This window comes from Pleurodeles waltl, chromosome 5, assembly GCF_031143425.1.
Source record: "Pleurodeles waltl isolate 20211129_DDA chromosome 5, aPleWal1.hap1.20221129, whole genome shotgun sequence".
Classification (NCBI taxonomy): domain Eukaryota; kingdom Metazoa; phylum Chordata; class Amphibia; order Caudata; family Salamandridae; genus Pleurodeles; species Pleurodeles waltl.
The window spans coordinates 182,806,144-182,825,293 of record NC_090444.1 but is presented as its reverse complement, the minus strand read 5'-3'; the positions used below and the strand labels follow the sequence as shown (position 1 = coordinate 182,825,293).

At 48.9% G+C, this 19,150-nt stretch overlaps 1 protein-coding gene across 1 annotated transcript in view; it reads left to right on the top strand.

Annotated features, from left to right (window-relative positions):
• The first annotated feature begins 708 nt into the window (after nt 1-708).
• Nucleotides 709-19,150, top strand: part of TGFB2 (transforming growth factor beta 2) — a 326,829-nt gene continuing 308,387 nt past the window's right edge. Inside the window, exon 1 of the mRNA XM_069233880.1 lies at nt 709-1,534. Within this exon, the coding sequence (XP_069089981.1) occupies nt 1,189-1,534 (346 nt within the window). The 5' untranslated portion in view covers nt 709-1,188. The remainder of the gene's footprint in view (nt 1,535-19,150) is intronic.

Here is a 19,150-nt window from a genome sequence, read left to right as displayed (position 1 = left end):
GGCAACGGATAAAGGGCTTGAGTAAGGGACAGCGGGGAGGAAGCCGACAGAAAGAGGACTATAGAAAGAGACAGCCCTGAGGAAGAGAGGAAGAGGAGAGAAGGATCCCGAGGGTGAGAAGGCAGGGAGCTGGAAAGACAAAGTTATTCAGAACAAGACACGGAGAACAAAGAAGCTGGAAAAGAGATGGGAGAAAATGGGTAGTGTATGTCAGGGGGTGAGGGTGATGGAAGGAGAATGGGAGAGCCCAGGAGGGGGAGCAGGGTGATCGACGAAGAAGGAACAGGGCAGGAAGGTGAGTGAGTGAAAGAGTGTGAGGTGAGAGGCGGGAACTGCACTCCTGAGGTTCACAAAACACTCAAACCCACGTGAACCAGAAGCCAGGCAGGCAGCAGAGAGTACTTTATATCGAACCGCTCCAGCCTCGGGCGGGCTGACTTCGGGCCGGCTTCGAGTCGGGACAAGGGAGCTCGGCGAGAGGGGAGGCCGAGAGCCGTCCAGGGGAGCGCAGAGGCGCTGTGAGAGGGCTGCCGCCGGCCGGGCTGCGGTGCATGTGGGCAGGCGGGAGGGAGCGCGGCTGCCGCCTGCTGGACACAGGGGGTGGCTGCAGCTGATCCCACGCCGTGGGCAGACCTCCGCCGCCTCCTCCTCCCCCGCCCGCCCCGCCTGCCCGGCCGTCCAGCACCAGCATCGGCCCCCTTCCCGTGCACACACGTGTAGCAGCCTCTGCTCCAGTGCCTGCGGACTGCCCTACTGCTCGGGAGGGCTCATCTTCCCCGAGAGCTTCGGCACTACTTGGAGGGCACTTCTTCATGCGAGCGCTGGCCACCAACTCCAAACCCTGGCTTCTGGTTTTGCTCCACTGTGCAACAAGGAATTCCACACCTAGGTCCAACGAATACAACTTTGATTTTGGGAAAAGAACTATTTTCTTAAGTCATGCTCGAGATTTTATTCGTAGTGAAGCTGAACTTTTTTCATCCAACGATATAACAAATTACATTTTTCAGTACATTTTTTGATTTTTATTTATACTGAGTTTGGATATTTGTCAATGGAGTAATCACGCTGCCTCGCAAGTTTTTTATTTCTCTCTTAATTGTTTGGTTTTCACGTGCGCACTCGTGCCTGTGTGGGGTTTATTATTATTTTCCTGAGTGTGTCTGCTTTTCGTGTGTGTCGAGAAACATGCACAGCTGCCTGCTACTGGTGTGCCTGTCCCTGGATGTGGCCACGGTGGCTCTGAGCCTGTCTACCTGCAGCACGCTGGACATGGACCAGTTCCTGAAGAAGCGCATCGAGGCTATCCGGGGCCAGATCTTGAGCAAGCTGAAGCTGAGCAGCCCCCCCGAGGAGTACCCGGAGCCCGAGGAGGTGCCCCCGGATGTGATTGCCATCTACAATAGCACCCGGGACCTGCTTCAGGAGAAGGCCCAGCAGAGGGCGGCCTTCTGCGAGAGGGAGCGCACCGAAGACGACTACTACGCCAAGGAGGTGTATAAGATTGACATGGTGCCGCACTACTCGCCTGAAAGTAAGTGGCAGCCCTTGCGTCCCAGCGGGCACCTGTCTCAAAACATGTTTTGCATCCCTTGGCCACTGACAGCATGCTTTCCTAGTGCAGCGGAGACCTGTCTCTAAGTCCCCTCTGGACCCCATACCCAGAGCGCGAACGGTCACAGTGTCCAGGCGCGTAGCTTTCATTGGTGCAGCAGGTGCAGTGACACCGAGACCCGGAGGTCTTGGGGGGGGTGGGGGCACACCGTACCCAGTTCAAACAGCGAGCGAGGGGGTTGAGTGGTTGTTACTTATACCAGGGCACGTGGCACACTGGCTACGCCACTGAGTCAGTGCCACACGGGGGGGGGGGGGGGGTGGTGGAGGGCCGGGGGTCAGACTGTCCACTTCTTCCACCAGACAGTATGCCCATCCGTGGCTTGATTAATCAGCGTGCTCCAGCATGCATCTATCTCAAAGTGCGCTCATGCATAATGCGTCCCACAGAGGGTCTGAGTGCACTCGTCCACCACCGTAGAGGACACCTGTCTCAAAATGTGTCTCGCGGCGAGGGTCAGCAGGACCACGTCCACCACTACAGCACATGTTTGCCCCAAAGTGCCGCTTGCGTCTCGTGCACATCGGGCTGAATACCTTCCTACGTCCCACAAAGTGCCCCAAAGTGCCCCATGGGTAGAATATCATGGTATGCCGGGGAGACCTACCTCAAAGAGACCATATGCCGTTCATTTTCCCACCACGTTTCAACTGTCTCAAAGTACCACTCGAATCGCATACACAGGGCAACATTCTTCTTCAGCAATAACGGTGAACATGCCCATGTCCCCCACCACAGTGCACACATGCCTCCGAGCGACTTCTGCATCTTCGCTCATTCTAAAGGTCACCTATCCTAAACTGAGCCTGCATCTCACGCCCAGATACCGTATGCACCTCACCTCCACCACAGTGCACACGTCTCAACGGCCCTCCGCACCCCACATCCACGGCCAGCAGTGGAGCATGCTCCCTGCACCGTAGGTTGCATGTGCCCCACTGCGTGTTTCCGGCAGCACGGACACGGCGACGAGTCCCATGCCGGGGGAAGGCATCTCAAGGGCCCCTTGGACTAAAAAAGCAGCATGCCCCGCCTCCATCCTCCGGGACATCCCTCTTAAAACGCCGCTTGCTTTGCACGCCTCGGGACAGCACAATACTTAAGCAGCCGTCCTCTGCGACGGAGGCGCCGGCTTAAATATCCTCTGCGCCACACGTCTCTGAGCTGCGCGTATCCTCTAACTCTTCAAAGTGCCACCTGCATCCCATAACTAGGTGGAACGTGGTACTTCCTCTGACGCCTTCTGCGATTTCCTACCCATGTTTCCTTGTCAATTGCCCCCTACTCCAAAAGACAGCGCCACGACCCCCCCCCCACCCCCCCATGCGGTCGGTGGATCGGATGCCCCTCTATCCCATCTGCCGTGAGGGCACTGCTCCATCCTGTGGTGTTTATCTCGACCAGGGGTGCACTGGTTTGAACGTGCCACGTTCAGCCCAGCCCTTAGCTCTGCATGACCCTGGACCCCATGGGCACCATACTGGGAGCGCCGGTTCAAAGTACCTCTGTATCCTTCACCCAGCTGCAGCATTCCCCTGCGCCTCCGGAGCACTATAGTGGGAGCGCTCGGTGCGCCCCCCGCGCAAAAATGCGCATATTCCTGGGTTTCTGGCCACGCAATCCGGGAGCGCTGGTTTAAAGTGCCTCTGCCTCCTACACCCAGCAGCAACAGCATTCCCCTGCACCCCGGAGCACCATAGTGGGAGCGCTCGGTGCGCTCCCCGCGCAAAAATGCCCATATCCCTGGGTTTTATGTCACTCAATCCGGGAGCGCTGGTTTAAAGTGCCTCTACCTCCTACACCCAGCAGCTGTATTCCCCTCCGCCCCCAAGTGTGAGCGTCCCGTGCGCTCCCTGCGCAAATAAGCGCATATCCCTGGGTTTCATGGCACACAATCCGGGAGCACTGATTCAAAGTTCCCTCTGCATCCTACACCCAGCAGCTGATTTCCCTAGCTCCCCCGTGCACCATAGTGGGAGCGCGCCATGCGCCTCCCGCGTAGAGATGCGCATACCCCTGAGTTTCATGCTACACAATTCGGGTGCGCTGGTTCAAAGTTCCCACTCTAAATCCCAAACCAAGGAGCAGCATGCCCTCTCCATTCCCAGGGCACAGCACCATTATACTGGAAGCGACCCGTGCCCCCCACCCTTTCCCCTCCATGCGCAGCGATGAGCATGCCCCTGGGGTTCATGCCACTCAATCCGAGAGTTCTGGTTCAAAGGGCCCCCCTCTCCCACCACTACTGGCAATGTAGTGGGCAAAGTATATCCCGTCCCTCACGCCCGGGACAAGGTCCTTCTTCGAAAATGAGCGCCACCTCCGTTTCTGCACCTCAAGCACACGCCTCAAAGCCGCCCACTCCCCACCAACCACAACTACACCCAAGTGCAACGGGCCCCTCCCCCGCTCTTCTGAACTCATTGTCACTTCCACGTGGTGCATCCGGGGGTTTACACACTTCCTCAGAGTGCCCGGACCTCAACCACGTATCATAGCTAGGCAGTCCATCGCATGGCCACCTCATTATTTCTTCAAAGACTATATTTTCGTTCCATATGCCGGCGGTCTTATTATTAAAATCGAACGTACTGGTTTAGGCATTTTCAGAATTCCCCGGCGCTGCAACTAAAGCGCCTTAATCTAGGCTGCGGCGCAGCGCTACTTCCTGGCAAAATGTTCTCGCCTGCATCCCACAGGCAGCATGCGCCCTAGCGAAGTATGAGGCATATTTTCAGCTCCTACGACTAAGTGCTGAATTGTGTGATTCCCGCTTCACTACGTGAAACTCGTCCGGTGCTAATAACCACAGTGAAAAGTCGCGTTTCCAAGCATCAGAGTGCCTGGTCCTGCCTATTCATAACACTATTGCCCAATTCCAAGCTGCAACTGGAGGCCACTGGAGTTTTCTGCATCGCAGATTACTGTTTTTTATAAACAGAACATATGACTGAACTGGATACATTCGGCACCAATTGCAACTGGCCATCTGTGATTTCCGCTGGGGCTTCCCCTGTTCCTCCCCTTCCACGAGAGCCTCACTAGCTTCAATAATAATGTTCCGCAGTCTCACTCACACCGACTTCTCATCCGCCCCCTCTCGATGCTCCTCAGGACCCCCCCCCCCTCCCTTCTTTAATACCGGTTATTACATATTAGTACCCCCAGCGCTAAAAGTCCGCTCTGTTGCTCTGCGAACTGAATTCCTTTTTAATTATTATTGTTCTTATTTTGTTATTGGGAGGGAAGGGGTCAGGCTCCAGAGCTGGCTCCAGAGCTGACTGAAAGTTTAATTTGTTTTCACTTGAGTCGCACTGAGAGTTTCCACAGCCGCGCAGTGACGGAGCCGCGCAGTGCGGGGGCGGGAGTCGGGGCCGCTCCTCCGCTGCCCCGCGCTGTTGAGGGGGTGGGTGGGGTGAGGGCTGGAGGCAAAGTGGTTCTTTTCTGATGCTCCTGTCAGGAGGGGATGGGGCGAGAGTCCGGGCTGAAAGGAAGCACCTCTGAGGCTCTCCTGTTGCTGCCCGTGGTGTGGAGGGAGGGAGGGGGGGACACCCCTCCTGTTGCCTCACGTGGGGCGAGACTGGGGCTGGGGGAAATCACTGCTAGGGCTGCTCTCCCCTGTCAGGAGGGGAGGGAGGGGGCCTCATGCGTGGGGACGAGAGAGGGCGCTGGTGAGGAAGCGCCTATGGGGCTATGTCCGTTGCCCCTGTGCAAGTGGGGGGTGGGACGAGAGGAAATGCTTAAGGGAAAGCGCCTCTGGAGTTACTCTACCGCTGTCCCCGTCAGACGCTGCTGCTGCCTCATATGTGGAGAGATTACCCCCCCCCCCCCCCGCCTCCCCGTGCTACTGCTGTTGCCCCCTGTCTGGTGGTGGGTGGTTCGACAGTGAGTGCCGCAGTGGCATAAGGAAATTTAAGGTCCCTACAAAGTACCTGGAGAAGGCCCCCTTCTCCCCTACTGGACCCAGTTAGGGGTCCGCCGCCCGTACACCGTGTTCTGTGCTGAGGCCCCCCCCCCCCCCCCCTGGGAGCTCAGCGCCCCTTTCGATCCGCGGGGGCTGCGGGGGCCTTTGTTACGCCACTGGAGTGCCGGAGGGAAAGCGCCTCCGGGGTTCCTCTTCTGCTGCCCACCGCCCAGGACGCAGGGAAAGCCTTTCTGAGGATCACTTCCGGAGGCCCCCAGCCAGGAGGGGGTTGGGGCGAGAGTAAGGGTTGGACTGAAGGCACCTTTGGGGGTTCCAGGCCTCGCTTGATATCTCCTGCCGCTGCCAGAGTGAGTCTCTTGTACCCAGGCAGCAGCAGACCGTCTCTCTCCAAGAGTGACACTTAATACCTGTGTGTATGAAGCTGGGTTTACAGCGCTAAAACAAACAGTCCCTGATAGTTTCACATAAAAGATACGAAATAATCAGTTCATTTTCCACTCTGTTCTCCAGGAAAAGCTGCAAGTTGCCTTCGTAATGACCCAGAATTTTGTTGTTTTAATATTTCAGATGTTCGTACATACTGCCCCCGGTTCACAGTTCATACAGCAGTCTCCAGCTAGTGCACAGAGAGGACAGAGCCCCATATAATCTGTACCCTTGTGAGCCTAGATAAAGACACCCCTTCTCCTCCTGAACACATGCTGCTTGTTCCCTTGGGACCTGGGCACCATTATTTAGTATTTATTTCGGTTCACGTGCAGCTTGCATGCAAGGCGCTCAGAAGGATGCAGTAACAAGCACATCTAAGGACAGCAAACAGGGCAGTGCTATGATAGACTTGCTCAAGTTTGTTAAAAATCATTACTGTGTTTCAGAAGCAGATGGTCCTTGGCCCGTTTGTTCAACAAGAGGTTGAAGCTTTGAGCCTGGTTTCACCGGGAATGTTGTAACATACTCTCGGTGTGGCTCCTCACACTGGTGGAGGGGTGAATTTAATGTAAGTGGGGAGTTCTAGGGGTGGGCAACCCAAGAAACTAACAGGGAGAGCGGAAGCCGAGCCAAAGCTCTGTCTCGGCTCTAAAAGACGTGCACGAGCCGACTCCAGTGCTAACCATATAACTCTTGTGAAACTGTGATAAAGATTTTTCAATATTCAAAAAGCTGTGTTCCTTTAAAAGGCAGCAACGTTCTACTTTTAGTTCATCAGATTATTCAACTGCACAGACAGCCATATATTAACAACGGTATTTTTTAAACATGAACTTAGAAACACCATTGTCGTCTCCCTACGCTGATGACAATGCCATTATTGAGCATAAAACCGAGTCTGTTGTTATGTGTACTCTGTATGTGGCCTGGATTCGTATTATAAACGGTGCAGCATTGTAACCCTTTTAAATCAATCATAAAAGGTTTGTACAAATCTTGAGCTCACATAAGTTCTCTCTCGTGTGATATGCATAATAGGTGGTCTGCTGACACAAAATATTCGTCTTTGATCACACAATGTTGTCAAGCATGGACGCCGGGATTGATACCAAGGTTTCTAACATCAGATTGTGCATTTCAGCCACTAGATGGGTATCTCGTTCTCCTGTTTTACTTACAAGATGAATGCTTTGTTTTTAATGCTTGGCCCATGACATTACAGCGCGGGTAGTAGACAGAAGCCACATGAAAGCTGGGCTTGTTCTGGGCTTGTGGGACCAGGAGAACCTCGAGCTGAGCCAGGAATCTGACTCAGGGACGGCTCCAGCCTTCAGGATTTTGCCCACCGACAGAATTCAGATGGAAAGTGCTGGAGTTGTTCCGGCACACGGGGTCTAGCCAGTGCTTAAAATGGGAATACAGGAGTGCAAGTACCTGTTTTCTACTGAGAAGTGCTGGTACTGTCCTATTAAACGTATTGCATTACAACTGAGAAGTGGCTGCACTCTCCCTTTCTATAGAAGGACCCAGTACTTGAAAGTATCTGCCCATTTAAAGCACTGGGCCTAGATATTAAAAGCAGGCAGAGTGGTACTGTGGCCCAGGCCTGTAAGGGCCAACTGTAGGTATGTCTGTATCCAACTGGTCGGTAGGGGCATTATTCTTGCTTACAATTGGGCCTATTAGGCCTTCGCAATAGCCCTGCTCCAGCAGGTTTTCAATTTTAGCACACTGTAATAATTTCCGTGTTATAACAAAAGCTGTTGTCTCTCAGACACTTGTCGGCTACTCCGTATTAGTAAATCTGCCCCTGGTGCACACGCCTTCTCTGTAAGATCTTGAAGACAACCTTCCCATTTTAGTTCGACAGTTTCTAATTGTGCCTTTTGTTATTTCTGTTGCCACTGCTTCGGGTTTTAACACGTCGCTGCTGCTTGCTGCGTCTTGCCAGTACTGGTGCCAGGAGTCTGTGTCTCCCTCCCTGGTGGCAGCCGCCGTTGTAGAGCGGGTGCCTTGCAGTGGGCGCGTGCATCTCTTGACCCGGGGTCTCGCGCTGCCGAAGGCCGCATTGAGCATGCGCAGTGAACACTCGTTATTTATTTTAGTGCCCCCCCGGTTTTCAGAGAGACTCAACGCAGATGGAGGCACATTTTCATGTTTTAATGCAGAATCAGTTAGCACCCCCAGAAAAAAAGGAATTTCATTAATATGGATGACACTGTGTAATAAATTGGAGTTAATTCCCATTAAAGCCCCACGGTCGGTGTAGTATACTAATGAGCGCTGTCAAACAGGCCACTGTGTTCCTCTCGTTCCATGCAGAATTATAGTCCTAATTCTATGCTAGCAAAATACCTCTGTTTTGCTTTTCCATTACACTTACATTTTTTCCAGGAAGGAATGCCATATTCACTTATTTCTGTTGGATGCTATTAGTAAATATCTTGCTGTCAGTGAATGAGAAGCCCCTCCCACTACAGAGGTGAAAAGGCAAAACCTATCAAAATAAACACAAGGGTGTGTTTTGCTGGTTATGATTGTGAAATAGTCTTCTGCGTAGGCTGTGGTTTGGCCATTCTTCAGTAGTGACAGGAAAGATGTTTTGCAGCAATTCCACTACACTATGTAAAAATAACAAGTGGCTCCCAATAGAGCACACTTGACTTCTCCATATTCTCCTAAAGGTAAAGAGCCAACACAATTCAGTGTGAGAAACATTGCATAGCGAACATGCAAATTGCACTGCATCATTAGTCTATGAATACACCTCTGTAAACGGCGGGTACTGGCAGGCTCTTTGTATGCTGCAGTAGCCGCACATTTTGTTTCCACAAATGCAAATGACGTTACTTCTTGTTTGTCCAAACGAGGGTCCTAGCACTTTCCAAAAGGACTGCACTGCATGTCATTGGGCAGTAGCAGCACTTACTGATAAGACTACTTTTTTCAAAGGGCCATTGCTAGAACTTATCACACAGGTTGCATTATCAGGGGCAGGCTAGAAAACAGAAAATGTTCAAACCAACAACTGTTCTGCAAATGACTGCAAACAGAATAGGTCCATGGTTGAATCATGGCAGTACGGCCTGCTTTGAAAGCAGGCCTGTAGCTTGTAACTCATTAGTTACATGCCAGAATGACAGAATGGCCAACCGGCTTACATTTAATATTGACAAGTAGATTATGAGCTCTTTTCACCAAGACTCCAGCATTTTTAACTGGGGGCATTTGGCATTTTCCACTAGTACTGAAATACATTTAATGCAACATGTTTGGCTTTTCACAATGAGCCCTCAGTGCATCTTAGGAGCCAGTTCTAGCATTATTCAACACTGCTACCTCCTTTCTCAAAGATCAACCTCAGTAATGCCTAGCAGGTCTGTGGTATGTTCAGTAGAAACAGAGCTATGAGTCTTTAAAGTTAAAGGTAAAAATATCACCAACATGCGAGGCAACAAATGAGTATATCTGGACATGCTGTACAGGGACCAATGCGAAACCTCAGGCTGACAGCAATAGAGCATGGGTCAGGTGAGGGACCAGGTTGAGCCTGTCCTTGGTGAAGGGGCTGCATGATGCTGCAAAGTGAGGCTCTGTGTAGCCCTTTGTTGGCTCTGTTGATCAGAAGCTGCAAAGTGCTGCAATGCAAGGTCCTGCATCGTTCTGCGCCACTCTGCTTCTGATCCTGTGAAGCCTTAAGTTGAGCAGGGAGAAGTACACTCTGATTCCAGCCCATGTTCCAATCCCTTGAGGACAGTGCTTGGGGGTGAGGACTCACTCCCACCGAGGCCAGCAATGGGGACCAGGTCATGCCCAGTTGGGTATGGTCAGCTGGGAAGAAGGAAAGGGCCCTGAAAGCTTGTTGTGTCTCTGTAGCTTAAACAGGAGGTCAGAGGTTCAAGGCAAGCAAGTCTAGTCTTCCTTCTTCACACAGCATGGCGGTCCTTCCGATTCTTCTCAGGTCCACGAGTGTTTTGAATTCAGGTTCTGAGAATGTCACTTTCTTAGCCAGTGCCAGCCTATGGGTAGGGGACACACCTTTGTCTAACCCTAAAACTGGCCTGGTCAGTTCTTCACTTTTTGCTGGGTTTGGCTACAGTCTGTCTAGTGAAACAAAATGCAGGCAGGCCTTTGTGTGAGCTCCATTTGCTAGTGACAGGATAGGCATCACCTGAAGTCAAGAAGGGCTGGGTAAGCCCCCAGGCTACCCTTTGAAATGCAATCAGGACAGGGGCATAATTCCTCCCAGTTATCCTGTCAGAAAGACTCTCACCTCTCCACACCCATGCCCTTTGTCATCTGTCTGGGAGGAATACGCATCACACCACAATAGAGATATTAACAGTCATGTGACCCTGGACTCTGGCAAAGAGGCACCTTTTGTTTAGACAGGAAAATGCTATCTTTCTAAAAGTGTCATTTTCAAAATAGTAATCTAAAACTAGATTTTACAGTTAAAGAGAGTTTTCAATTACAATTAAAATAAGTGATAGAAGATTTTTTCTAGCTGCTCCCATTCTGAATTTATTATTTATAAGAGGAAATAATGTAAGGCAGTGTCACACCATTTGATGCTAGCCTTGCGTCAGTGAAAAACAACTTTGTTTTTTTTCACTGTCAAGATATGTAAAACTTAAATACAATGCCCAGTGCCCTATGAGCCTTCAAGGCCTACCTTAGAGGTGAGTTATAAGTATTAAAAAGGAATGTTTAGGAACAGCAAAAGGATTATTTTGCTAGGTCGGAATGGCAGCTTTAAAACTGCACCAGCAGGCTGCAATGATGGGTTGAGGCATGTTTTACACTGCTACTCTAGTAGGAGGCACAGTGAGTGCTGCAGCCTGCTAGTAGCATTTAGTATACATACCCTGGATTCATGCAGTACTATATACTAGAAACTTAAGTAAATTAAATGTACCAATCAGATGGATACCAATTTAATCATGTTTAGAAGGTAGGGCACAAGTACTTTACCTGTGGTTGACAGGAGTAAAGTATGCAACCTAATCCTAGTCCTAATAGCAATGAAACCAGGCTCAGCAAAGGATAGTAAAGGCAAACATCCGAGGGAATACCACACAAAAGATGGTTATTTCCAAAAACACCACTCCCCCTCTCTCCTGGATCCTTCCCCCTAGGAGTTAAAATCAAATCACCAAAGAAAAAGCTGGAAGCTAGGGGGATTTCAAAATACCGACTGGACATCCATCTTATTTGTCAGTGAGAAGGTCCTTTAGGAGACTTGGGATTCCTTTTCCTTTCAGAACTTTTGTCTGTTTGGACTCTATTGTTCTCTAGTTACTTACTATCTTAAAAAGGATGCAGAACCTTCACCCACATTCGGCGCCATGCATCCTTTTTCATTTGCACCCCCACTCACACTGTTGGCTTTCATCTAGTATCTTTCCCTTTTGTACCCTTTGTCCTGTTCCTTCCATATCTTCTTTACAACCACTCACTCTCACCACTCGTCTATTTCCTCAGGGTTGGCCGCGACTAACTGCTGTGTCTCATTTATTGCATTGCCTAGTATACAGGCTCTTGCATATGCTGTTGACCCCACCACACAAAATCTACAGACCCTCTTCATGGAGCCCTGAGTTGCCAGTCCTTCCCTGATCTCATACTCTCTTGAATTTGACTATGATAGTGTGTGTTCTACATAGAAGGGTCTCCTGGCCAGAAGTCCAGCCTTGTGGACCTACAAGTGACCTGATACTTTAAAAAATGATGACTGTACTGACAACACTATTGGTCTAATTCACTAATGTTTTTTCTTGGCATAAGGCAGCCTAAGGATAGCTTTAAGCAATGAAACCTCACATTGATTTACCAAGGGTGTCTTCATGGCTTAAGGCGGTCTTTACATTTTCTTAAGTGAGAATAATCTGTTTTAAAACTGCTGTAAGAGTATCTTGAGTTAGTTTTAAACCGTTTTTTATCAGGTCAGTCTTTCCTTTCTCAAGACTTATTACTGTCTTATGCCAGAAAACAGTCTGTAGTAAGCCGTGATTCAAATTTAATATATAACTTGTGCATCTCCTGTTCAGCACTCTGATGTACCCATGGCTTATGCAACACACCTATAAACAAAATAAATATGTATTCCAGGTAGACTAGGAATGACGCTGGAGCTACCTCGTGCATGTAGAGTTGAAGCACATTCTGTGAGTCTGTGTGGCTCTGCTCATCCCAGGCTTCAAAACAAGTGCTTTATACTTCTCAGCTAATGACATGGATAGCTGGGTTGCTGCACCTGCTTTAGAGATCACTGTTTCATCTGAAAGTCACAGGTTCAAACCCTGGCAAGTTGTTTCAATCCTTTATCCTTTCAAGGTCTGCAAAGTAAAGTAGGGCTACCCTGAGTAGCTGCAGCATCTGCTTTCTGTGCCTGGAAGCGTCATGTTGCCTGGCATTTCATTCAAACATTTAGGGGCTGATTTACTAACTTTTAATTAAACACATTGCAGCAACCAAAGTTGCCTCCCTGCGTTGTGTAAAGGGGAGAAAGCACCACAGAGCCATATTTACAAAATGTAACCTGCTAATGATCCATTCCCCTGCACTGGTGTGCAAACAGGCTACCAAGTGCCACACGCACACTTTTGCACCATAATGCAAAGGTGTGTGGGTGATATCTAGAATAGGGTTTGTACTAAAAGTATACCCTTCCAGTGCAAAATCCTATACCGAGACATTTAAAAAAATATTTTATACATTTAATGTATGCTGCGCAGTTTATCATAATACAATGTGTGAATTGTTTGGAAAAATAAATATATTTCTCCAACTTAGTGTCTGCCTGAAAAAGGCGTTATTTTTTAATACATAGAGCTTTTTGCCAAAAACCCATGTAACACCACTTGGAGCAAACTGATGCAAACCAGCAGAAACGGTACTTAATTAAAAAAAAAAAAAAAACACTCTCCTAGAACAAAGTAGGTTTTCTGACAGAAAATAAACATCACATCAAGACTGAGCAGCTTTGCTTCACTTTGCATGACTTTGGGGTGGGCAAAGTCTTGATAAATCTGCCCCTTGGTATTTTGGTTGCTGTCAGTCCAAAAGCGTTTCAAGTATGCGGGGTGAAAGAACGTGCCATCAGGTAACTTCTGAAAGCAAGTAGATCCATCAACTGAGAGCGAGGAGCTATGTGGGAGCAGCTATCAGTAATGCCGTTATTTTAGACTGAAGCGCCTTGAAGCATGAACCAGGCAGCCACTTTTCTTGAGAACTGCACTGCGGGGTGAGACCCAGCAGGGACGCAAAGAAATGCAGAGGAGAAATAAAACAAGGCAAATGAAAACGTGTTATAAAGTATGAGAACGAAAAGGAAAACATATTTTTTGATGAGATCCAAATTGCAAACTGACTTTGCAGCTGGATTTTCGTTCTTCGAATTGGCGATCCGGTACTAAGCTCTTTGATCGTCTCATCCGCAGCTGCAGCCGCCCTTGGCTCGGCTCCCCCTCTAGGGTGTGGTAATGAAGCCGTCTACTAATGAGCACAGGCAAACATGACATCACCTCTGCCCACCCCCGTGAAGTTTAGAAATACTAGCGCAATAAACAAATAACAGCGCCGGCCAGCTGTGTGACACGCTCAGAGGCGGAGAATCAGCCAGCAGAGAGCTGCAGCGAGATGCACATACGCAGGGTGGGGAACTTTCCCTTTTAAGCCTGTTAGCCAATGCCCTTTGTTTTTAATAATATGTGTAGTTACTGACATGCAGAGACGTTTCAAGGCATAGGCACAGTGGGCTGTGGCCCAGGGCCCTAGCCTTTCAGGGGGGCCTTGGCAGAGCCAGTTCCATTCTGCAGTCTTGCTCTGATCCTCTTCAAACATCATGAAACAGATTGTCTCACATACTGTTCCCCTTTTTTAATGTGGGTGATGTGTGAGAGTCTATAACAGACATTTTGCAGAGAAATGTGTTTATGTTTCACGCACAAACCTTTAAAAAAGTTTCTTTTAGATCAAAACGGGACCTCACATATGAGAACTGGGATGGTGTCACAGCGATTATTTACAGTAATGGTAGTGAGCTGCTGCTGTGTTACCATATTGGAAATATCTGACTATCCCTGAATATTATATGTGACCACATTTAGAATTTGGACGCTTGTGCCTGTGCACTCTCTGTGACCTGGTCAAAGAGGACATGAAAGAGCTGAAACTGGATCAGAAATTCAGACCTGCTCTGAACAGGGGCCCCCTAAAATAGGTTTGGTCCACGGCTCCCAAAATCCTTAAGAGCTCTCTGCTGACAGGGACTTAGTCAGTTGTAGTGTCATTCGGTTTGCTTCCACCCACCACTGCATAGAGCATGGGCCACAAGGTCAGCCTACTTCAGCCTTTGGTTGAGTGACAGCTTTCTGCTCCTCTCAATCACACATCTGCAAAATAAATAGTCTCCTTTTGTGCTAAGGAGTACTGGTGCAATGTGGGCTTTTACCTTGCAATACATAGACAATGCCTGTTTTACTTACGCAACGGATCAGCAGGCCCCCCAACACTGCTACCAAGCCACCTCTGTGTCTTCATGCAAAAAATATTCACAAATGATGAAAGGATTGATAAAGGCAAAAGCAAAAGATAGGCAGTCAACTCCAGACCTATTGGTTTGGCCAATGCTTGTTTTCATTTTGCTTCTGATCCTTGTTTTGTACTGTTTTTGATAGTCCTTTGTGCACAATCATGCTCAGATCTTAATTTTTAAAAATAAAGTAGGTGAAGAGGCCCAAAGTTTTTCTTAGAAGTCGCCCACTGGCACTGTTAAGTGCCAGGGTTGCCAAGTACCTCTTACACCACTGTACACTTACTTTCTTTGTGTATCATTCTTCCATGGATTTTCACTCCTGCTTCCTCCTCTGCCCCTCTTTTCTTATCTTTCTTTTCCTTCTCCTTGCTCCCTTTTCTGCCTTTCTATTTCTTGCCATAGTGGGAGTGTAAAGATGAAAGAGAAGCCCTAGTCCCCAAAAATGAGTGCCGGTGCCCAAGTGCTGTTACCACTCCCTCAATTTAACCACTGACGGAAAACACATTAATAAGGAACAGACATTCTTGAATTGGCATGTTTCCATGACTCTCAGCTCTGCCTTCATTGCAAGAATGTTGGTGTCATAGGCACCATTTGGCCCTTTTAGAAAACTATAGGTCTCCATAGACCCCCACCCTCCCTTCGCAAGCCTTCAGTACCTCCCTAAAATAACTCACCAACATTGACCTTCGTGGGTAATGCCATGAAATATATCTCTTAGGCCTCATTTGGCAGGACGTACATGGTAAGTATGCCTCCCCGTGCTGCCATCTGGTACTGGGTAGGCTGACCACAGCTCCAAAGCTTTTGAAGAGTATGCGGTTTCAATCCATCAATCAATCAATCAGAGTTTGTTAACTGCAACTACTCACTCGTAAGGATCACAAGGCACCAAGGGGGTTTGTCCTTTGAACTTCAGTCAAAGAGCCAGGTTTTAATGTCCTTCATGAATTGTGGTAGCGATGGTGACTGCCTGAGTTACAGGGGGGCAGGGTGTTCCACCTCTTTGCTGCAAGGTAGACGAAGGATCTCCCATCAGCCGTGGTCTTCCGTATGTGGGGTATGGTGGCTAGTGCTTGTTGAGCGGAGCAGAGAGGTCTGGTGGGGGAGTAGAAGGTGATGTGATGGTTGAGGTAGGGTGGGTCCTAGATCATGGAGGGCCTTGTAAGCATGGACGAGGAGCTTGAAGTTGATTCTCTTCTCAATAGGGAGCCAGTGGGGGTCTCTTAGGTGACTGGAGATATGGTTGTGGCGGGGAATGTCCAGGATGAGTCTGAAAGAGGCGTTTTAGATGTGCTGTAATTTCTTGAGGTTCTTCTGGATGGTACCGGCATAGAGGGCGTTGCCATAGTTGAGTCTGCTGGTAACCAGGGCATGGGCTACGGTTTTGCGGCAGTCATTTGGGAACCATTTGTAGATCTTCCAGAGAAGTCGGACTGTGTGGAAGCAGGAGGATGTGACTGAGTTGACTTGGTGGGTCATGGTGAGCGATTAGTCCAGGATGAAGCTGAGGTTGCGTTCGTGGTTTATTGGGGTGGGGGTGCTGAAGGTCGATGGCCACTAGGAGTCATCCTAGGCTGATGTGGATGGTCCCCTGGATCAGGATCTCGGTCTTCTCAGAGTTGAGCTTAAGGCAGCTGTGCTTCATCCAGGCAGCAACGGCTTCCATCCCGTTGTGGAAATTCTTCTCAGGAGCAGTGAAGTTTTCAGTCAGTGAGATGATTAGCTGGGTATCGTCGGCGTAAGAGACGATGTTCAGTCTGTGGTTTCTGACAATGGAAGCGAGCGGGCCATGTAGACGTTGAAGAGTGTGGGGCTCAAGGAGGAGCCCTGTGGGTCTCCGCAGCTGATCTCCGTAGGTTCTGACATTTAAGGCGGGAGTCTGACTCTCTGTGCTCGGCCAGTCAGGAAGGAGCGTATCCATTGTAGGGCCTTACCGGCTGCATGGAGCATGGAGCAGTAAGTCACACACAATACAAATTATCCTGTGCCCACCATCTGGTAGCTTGGCACTGAGCAGTCAGGATTAACTTAGAAGGCAATGTGTAAAATATTTGTGCAATAAATCATACAGTAAAACAGTGAAAACACCACAAAATACACCACACAGGATTAGATTTATCTGGTTAAAATAAGGTAAAAACAATAAAGATCCAAGTTCAACTATCACTTTTGCAAGTTTAAAAAGAGCCCTAAATCTTAGAAATCAACAGTTGTCTCTTTATTACACAAAGTACCTGGTTTGCATAAAAGATAACACGCACGTAGACCGCAGAGGAGGAGATGCGTAGAAAAATAAGGTGTGCCTTGGATTTTCCGATGCAGCACAGATGTTGTGCCGTGTCTTTAAGGGGCCTGCATTGTTTTTTTGGCACACAGCCTTGGTTCCCCTCTGTGATTGGGGATCTTTTTGACTCCCAGGGACGATGTGGAGAAATCCTGGGTGCGCTGGAAGAAGTCACAAGCGTTGCGTCAATCCGGAAGGGCGATGCGTAAAATTTTCTGTCGCACGGCAGGCGCGGTGTTGATTTTTCACTCGGGATTAGCTGCGTTGTTCAGGTTCGGCTGGGCGTCAAACTGGTAGGGCGGTGTGTCAACTTTTCTGTCGCAAGGCAGGCGCTGCGTCGAATTTCCACTCAGGAAGTCAGGCTGCGTTGTCCCGGTTCGGCTGTGCCGCGATTTATCAGTCGCAAAGCAGGCTGTGCATCATTTCCAGCAGGCTCTGCATCAATGTTTCGCTGCACAAGAAGTTTCCTGAAGAGATTAAGTCTTTTTGGCCCTGAGAATTCAGGAAACAGGCAGCAAGCTCAATCCAAGCCCATGGAGAGCACTTCTCAGCAAAGTCAGAGGCAATCAGGCAACAGCAGGGCAGCAGTCCTTCTAAAAAAAGCAGTCCAGATGAGTCCTTTGGGTAGCCAGGCAGTTCCTCTTGACAGGTTCCAGGTTCAGGTCCAGAAGTGCCTGAGTTGATGGGGTCAGAGACCCAGTTTATATACCCAAAAATGCCTTTGAAGTGGGGGAGACTTCATGGAGTGGTTATGAAGTGCACAATTTCCCCTTTCAGTACAGGCCTGTCTACCAAGGTCCCAGTAGGGGGTTTGGCAGTCCATTGTGTGAGGGCAGGCCACTAGCCTTTGAAATGTAAGTGTCAGGCCCTCCACCTTTCCAGCCCAGGAAGACCCATTCAGTATGTAGATGAGTGCAGGTGTGACTGAATGTCCTGTTTTTATGGTTGTCTGGGTGAAATGCACAAGGAAGCTGTCAACCGGCCCCGCCCAGACGTTGATTAGAGACAGGCTGTAAGGCACCAAAGGTTTTCAAGTGCACTGGCAGGCTTGAGACATGGTTAAAAGGCTACTTATGTGGGTGGCACAATTAGTGCTGCAGGCCCACTGGTAGCATATAACTTACAGTCTCTGGGCACATGTAGTGCACTTTACTAGGGACTTAAAAGTAAATTAAATATGCCAATTGGGTATGAGCCAATGTTACCATGTTTTTAGGGAGACAGCACATACACTTTAGCACTGATTAGATGTGGTAAAGTGTCCAGAGTCCTAAAGCCAGCAAATATGAGGTCAGAAAAAGAAGAGGAGGAAGGAAAAAAGTTTTGGGGAGACCCTTCAGAGAGGCCATTTCCAACAGGAGGTGTCAAGCATGTTGTTGTCCTTGATGAGCTTACGGAGCTGAGTGCTGATGGCCTTTACGATGATCTTGACTGGGAAAGGCAGTAAAGAGATGGGGTGGTAATTCTTGAGGTCCAGGCAATCGGCCCTGGGTTTCTACAGATCTTAGTGTGCTTCCAGTCCTCTGGGAAAGTGGCTGTCTCTATGGAGCAGTTGAGGGTGTGTCGGAGATCGGGTGCGATGGATGTGTTGGCCTTGTTGAAAATGTGGTGAGAACAGGGGTCCAAAGGGGCTCCGGAGTGGATGCTGCTCATGATGGTGTGGGTCTCGTCTGTGGTGAGGGTGGTACAGCAGTGTAAAGTCTGTGGTGGTTTGATGGGATGGGTCTGGGGGTTGTTGGAGGGCTTAGAGGGTCTTGGGAAAGCACTTTTTTCCAACAAAGAAACAAAATCTTGACCAATATCAAAGAGAGAAGGGGAGGATTACAAATTAATTGCAAATTAGGAATCAATGCAATACTGAGACGCTGCATTTAGATTGCTCCTGACAAGGCACACATTTGTGTAATACCAAAATATGGTGTTTTTGAGTGGCTCCCACCCAGTCCCTATCCAGACTAGAAGTAAAAGCATAGCTGGAGGGTAAGACTATACAAATTACTAATGCAACCCACACATCACTTCAATTAGCAGACATTTCTCATTGGGACATATGCTAATGCAGTCTCTACGCCAGTGTTTGGCCCAAGGTGATATTTTTGTCTGGCTCTTTTTTGTCCCATATGCTGCATTTTATTTGGAAGCCGGCAGCTTTTTTGTGACTGGTCGGGCACTGATGCCTGCCGTAGCGACTCCATCATCATCAATAACTATCTGAATAGCATTACTTAAATGAAACACAATTTGAGAATTAGATAGATAGATAGATAGATAGATAGATAGATAGATAGATAGATAGATAGATAGATAGATAATGTAGGCCAGAAAGAGAAAATTGGGGATGGTAGGTAGATAAAA